At 37.6% G+C, this 5,866-nt stretch overlaps 1 protein-coding gene across 1 annotated transcript in view; it reads right to left on the bottom strand.

Moving 5' to 3' along the window:
- Nucleotides 1–5,866, bottom strand: part of LOC102209910 (phospholipid-transporting ATPase FetA-like) — a gene marked incomplete at its 3' end in the record, with an annotated part of 20,368 nt that overhangs the window by 5,968 nt on the left and 8,534 nt on the right. Inside the window, exons 6-14 of the mRNA XM_013909841.1 lie at nt 5,677–5,790; nt 4,391–4,489; nt 4,229–4,290; nt 4,054–4,126; nt 3,886–3,956; nt 3,718–3,800; nt 869–1,027; nt 322–410; nt 4–171 (exon numbers count right to left, since the gene is read on the bottom strand). Of these exons, the coding sequence (XP_013765295.1) occupies nt 4–171; nt 322–410; nt 869–1,027; nt 3,718–3,800; nt 3,886–3,956; nt 4,054–4,126; nt 4,229–4,290; nt 4,391–4,489; nt 5,677–5,790 (918 nt within the window). The remainder of the gene's footprint in view (nt 1–3; nt 172–321; nt 411–868; nt 1,028–3,717; nt 3,801–3,885; nt 3,957–4,053; nt 4,127–4,228; nt 4,291–4,390; nt 4,490–5,676; nt 5,791–5,866) is intronic.

Here is a 5,866-nt window from a genome sequence, read left to right as displayed (position 1 = left end):
CACTGTGTTAAGGACAATGACATAAGACCAGAAGATGAGGAATGATGAGAGAGGAGCATCAATGCCCGGTTCACGAGGAAGAAACATAGTGAACACAGAGCCCTCATTTGTTTCCCAGATTGCATTGCCAATGGTCAAAATGGAGCACATAGATGCCAGGAAACCAAAGATCTGATGGAATGAAAACATCAGACTTCTTGATTATTCAAACAATATTACTCTTGTCACTCAGGTGAAAAACAAATCACTGTCTTTAAGTTCTATATCTATAAGCTGAGACTTTGTGTGACTTTCTTTGTATTTTTGCTTGTGTAAACTCACACATAACACCAGGATATTCGTCAGGTGATCAATGCTTGTCCGTTTGAATATTGACTTCCCGCTGTTCTGCATCAGTTTAGTGTCAGGACCTGGAAAGGATTATTAGTGTCAGATTTTCTTCTGCACACCTTCGCTGCATCTTCTTCCTGCTCTAGTCTCTTATGTACAACTTCAAACATCAGTATCAGAGAAAACAATAAAAACTAGACCAAATTGTACACAGATTCAATGTGATGTTGAGACACTGACAGTGATGCAGATACAGTTTTCAGTATGTTTCCAGACTGGTTAGCCTTAGAAGGAGAATGGCCTAAATGAAACACCACAAATATGTCATTACTGTGATATTGTTGTTTTAAGAACTTCACACTCTAGAATCTGTGGCAGATTATCTTCTGTATACCTTTGCAGATGTAACCACATCCCCTTCCTGCTCTAGTCTCTTATGTACAACTTCATACATCAGTATCAGAGTAAACAATAAAGGCTAGACCAAAAAAACATCACTCAAACTGCAAATTGTACACAGTTGCAGTGCACAGTGTACCTCCAAAGATGACCAGACCGAAGCACCACTCAGTGTTCCTGAGAGTACAGCCTCTGAGCAGCACTTTGTCGTTGTCCAAGGCATATCTTTCTCCGTTCAAAGTCAGAGTCCCTTTGAACTTGTCTAGACGGTTATTGGGAGGTTCACATCGCACTTCACCTGAGAAACAGAAATCAGTGTCAGCAAATAATTCTAAACAGTTCACAGGATAGTTAGAGGACAGCTCGAAGCAGTCTGTGTAGTCTCCTCCGACCTCTGGTATCAACAAGGGATTTTCACCTACAGAACGGCTGCTCACTGGATATCTTCTCTTTGGTGGACCATTCTCTGGAAACCTTACAGATGTGGGTTAATCCCAGCAGGTCATCATTTTCTGAAATACTCAGACTAGCCAATCTGGCAGCAACAACAATGGAACATTCCAAATTCTTTAAATCAACTTTCTGGCACATTTTATACTCAGTTTGAATTCAAACAGGTCACTTTAATAATGTCCACATGCCAAAATGAAGTGGATTGCTGTCATCTGATTGACTGGTTAGATGTCTGTATTAATTAGCAGGTGAACAGATGGACCTAACAAAGCAAACAAATAAACAATTAAATAAAACCCAAGATCCCATTGTTACATTAGTAGAAAAAGTCGTGCATGAGGAAATACAATCACTCAGTACAAACTTAAACAGTTCAAAGGTGAAATACTGCTCTATTGATTGATTGATTGATTGTTAATTTATTTCAAACATGTAAACAATATACAGGTACATTTAGTAAAGAAAATAAGAGAGAAAAAAATACTATACAAAAGTCAATACATTTCAATATTGCTACCGTTCTGATTCATTTACGTGTTGAAAGGGAGTGGGAAGAAGAACACACTTATTTAATCCCACCCCTTTGCCATAAATTATCAGTTAATATTTAGTCAGCTTCCTTACTGATATAATCTATAATAAAAACTAGTGAACAGATTGCTGATATAATATATACTATAACATGACGTGATTTTTTTTAAATAGAGACATTCACTTAATTTCAATATTTTCCCTTTCTTTATAGTTCGAGAAGATCATATTTTTATAACTTTTTGAACTGTTTTATGTTTGGACATTGCTTTAATTCCATATTCACACTGTTCCACAGTTTCACTCAATGAACAGAAACACAAAAGCTTTATCTTGTAGTACGTACCTTCCCTGTTTTGAAGTTACAAAAACCCCTTAAATTATAACTTCCTTCTTTCAAAAAAAAAACATACTCTGAATATTACCCGGCAGTTCTTTTTTTTTTTTTGCTTTGAATAGAATTTGTGCTGTTTTGAATTTCACTAGATCGGCAATTTTCAATATTTCAGACTGCAAAAATAGTGAGTTTGTATGTTCCCTATAACCTGCATTGTGGATGATTTGAATTGCTTTTTGTTTTTGTTTTTGAAGAGTAAAAAGTGAATGTAATGTGGTTTTATAGTTGTTGCCCCAGACCTCTGCACAATAGCTTAAGTATGGTGAAACCAGTGAACAGTATAGAATATGAAGTGATGTTCTGTCTAACACCTGCTTTGCCTTGTTTAGTACGGCAATGCTTTGTGATACTTTGGAATGAATATATCTTACGTGAGCTCTCCAGTTAAGTTTTTCATCTATTATTACCCCCAGAAATTTATTTTCACTGACTCTTTCAATATCAGCACCATTTATTTGAATCTTAGCATTTGTATCTAAACTACTATTTCCAAATAACATCAGTTTAGATTTATTCAAATTGAACGATAATTTGTTTTTGTCAAGCCAGAACTTCACTTTACTTATTTCATTAGTCATATCCTCCAATAAATTCTGCAGATCATCACCAGAGCAAAAAATGTTTGTATCATCAGCAAAGAGAACCATTTTTAATACTTTGGACACTTAACAGATGTCGTTAATGTACAAGTTGAAGAATTTTGGACCCAAAACTGACCCTTGGGGTACACTACAAGCAATGTCCATACATAAGGAGCAACCACCATTTAATTTCACAAACTGCTTCCTGTCACCTAAATAACTCTGGACCCAATCTAAAACTACCCCTCAGACACAATGACATTCCAGTTTTCTTATTAATATATCATCATCTATTGTGTCAAATGCCTTTGTCAAGTCTATGAATAACCCAGCCACATATGGCTTTTTGTCTATGGAATTTGTGATGTATTCTATTGAATCTAATAATGCCAATGATGTTGATCTGCTTGATCTGAATCCATACTGACTCTCAGTGAATCGTTTATGTTTATCTATACATTTTCCCAGTCGGTTGTTAAACAGTTTTTCAAGAATGAGAATTGAGGTAGTAAAGAGACAGGCCTGTAGTTTGTGAAATGGTGTTTGTTTCCAGATTTGTATAGAGGTATAACTTTTGCTATTTTCATTCTGTCTGGAAATTGACCAGTTTGAAATGATAAATTACAGATGTATGTAAACGGTTTTATAATAGCCTCAATTACTCCTTTAACCACTATCATATCGATATCATTACAATCCAAAGATTTCTGATTTTACATTTGTTGACAATCTCAAAAACCTAATTTCATCAACGGCTGTGAGAAACATAGAATATGGATTTCTGTCTATCAGTGTATCCGGTTTTTCTTGTGCTTTCCCCGGATCTATCCTAACAGAATTATTTTTTTGCATTTATGCATTTATTCATTATTTATTTTGGTACTTGCATTAATTCTTAACTCAGCCAAGGCCTATCAACCTAAAAAAAATCTTTGTTAGTTTTGGTCCCCTCTGACATTTCCCAATGACAGAACCAGGTTTCACTTTTGAAAATCAGACTGTGTGTTGTTTCATTGAGATTCTCACCATTAAAGGCAGTGAGTGCCTCAATGTTGTCTCCCAGCTCTCCAGTTACAGTCAGAGCCTGTTTCACCTTCAGATTGGTTTCTCTGGGGGAGACCAAGGAAAATCCAAGACAGTGTCAGACATTAGTTGTCAACCTAGCATACAAACAACACAGTACAGCACACTTACCCATCTAGTTCAGCTGTTTCCACATAAACTAAATTAAGGGGCTCACTGCTAGACAGCAACAGAAGGTCTGCCTAAGAAATAAAAGCACTGAGTTTAGTTTGGAACTTACTTTTGAAATGAATTTCTTTCACTTGTTTCAAATCTTTACTATAGCCTCCCCAAACTTACTGTGACAAACTCATTATTCTCCAGTTTGACTATGTTCCCGACCTGAACATTCATCCATTTTTCATTTTTGAGTCTGTCAGGGAAGGGAACAAAGGCATACAACACAGAAATGAATCCAAAATTCTTCATACAAAAGGTATTCTTTTCTTTTTCATTTGGGTTTCCAAAGACTTACTGGCCATCCATGAGGACGTCCACCTTCCGGTTATTGACTTTTCTGTCACATTTGTGTCTGTTCTGCTCAGTTGACACAAGAAAAAGATACTGTTTGCTTCCGAATCTGATATTAGTTTCTTATTTTTGGTTTTCTCTTTTGTTATTACCGATTTCAACTTACTATGTCATCAATGGCATCTTTGACTGCTGTTATAGAAAGCACTACTATTAAGGCGAAACCTGTAGTAATCCATGAGAGAGAGGAGATTTGTGGGATCAACTGTCAACACACACACACACACAAAGATTAACACACTCTTTCAGTGCATAGATAATATCTTTTCTTCTTCTTCTGCCTAGCAGTTCATATCCCCCGATGCAGGGTCTGCTGTTTTTCATGCTTTCCTCCACTTCTTCCTATCCAGGGCATCTTTTGGTGTAACATTCGCAGCCTTCATATTGTCTTTGATTCGGTCCATCCAGCGTTTTTTTTTCTTCGTGGCCTAATTGCTGGGCTGTCTTTGCGATGGAGTTCTTATCGCTACGGGCAACATGGCTGTACCATCGGAGCCTCGCCTCTCGCATCTTGTCTGTGATCGGTGTCACTCCCCATCATTTCCTAACGTCTTTGTTCCTCGCTCGGTCTAGTCGTGTGAGACCCAGAGGCCATGTCAGCATCTTCATCTCCATGGTGTGAAGGGCTTGTTTGTGCTTGGTCGTAGCTGGCCAGCACTCTGACCCATAGAGTGCCACTGGGCGCACGATCGACTTATAAACTTTCGCCTTAAGATAGATTGGCATTCTCTTGTTGCACAAGACTTATCTGACCTGGCACCACTTCATCCACGCTGTGTTGACACAGAGTCTGGCGTCTGGTAGAGTTTCGCAGTCCGAGGTGACAAGGGACCCAAGGTACTTGAATTGGGCAACTGATAGTGATGGTACTGTTGGTCTGGGGGCCGCGTTCAAGGTACTCAGTCTTCTTGATGTTCAGGCACATGCCGTTTTCAGAGAGCCAATCTTTCCATGCTTGTGTTCAGGTTTGCAGGGCTAGGCAGTTTTTTGTTTCTGATAGACATACATCATCTGCATACAGTAGGCTCCATGGATGTGGTGATTGCAGACCAGCTGTCGCGGTGTCCATACAGAGGGTGAACAGCATAGATAATATCTTTTAAGATTCTTAAAAGTGAAAAACTTAACAGTTGCTTCATTTTATTTATGTATGTCATGTATGTTCACGCTTAATAACATTTGGAAAAAGCATTTTTTAAAAATCGATTTATAAAAAAGCAAAAGAAAGTGCAAGTCCTTTCACATTTTAAGTCAAATGAAGTTTGAAAAAGGTATGGTTGAATATAGAGAATGAACTCTGAATGCGGTTTTTGCATTGACATAACTATCTGCAGCATAAAATAACTATTTTTAAGCATGCAATTATTCTGACAAGAATGGCAACATGTCTACCTGAAGGATGAGCAGGAAGAGGAAGTAGGCATTAGCGAGCCTCTTGAACTGCTCAAAAAGATTAAAAGGCAGGAAGGTGAAGATGTTGTATTTGGAGGTCTTGATGGCATTGTTCTGAAGTTAAAGAAATCGACAGAGGAAAGTTACATGACTGATGTCAGTTTAACAAAAATCACTGTGATTTAATATT

The sequence above is a fragment of the Pundamilia nyererei genome, unplaced genomic scaffold, assembly GCF_000239375.1.
Source record: "Pundamilia nyererei isolate P.nyererei 1_Seehausen unplaced genomic scaffold, PunNye1.0 scaffold00032, whole genome shotgun sequence".
Taxonomy (NCBI): Eukaryota; Metazoa; Chordata; class Actinopteri; order Cichliformes; family Cichlidae; genus Pundamilia; species Pundamilia nyererei.
The sequence above is the reverse complement of the archived record's forward strand: the minus strand, read 5'-3'. Positions and strand labels throughout refer to the sequence as shown.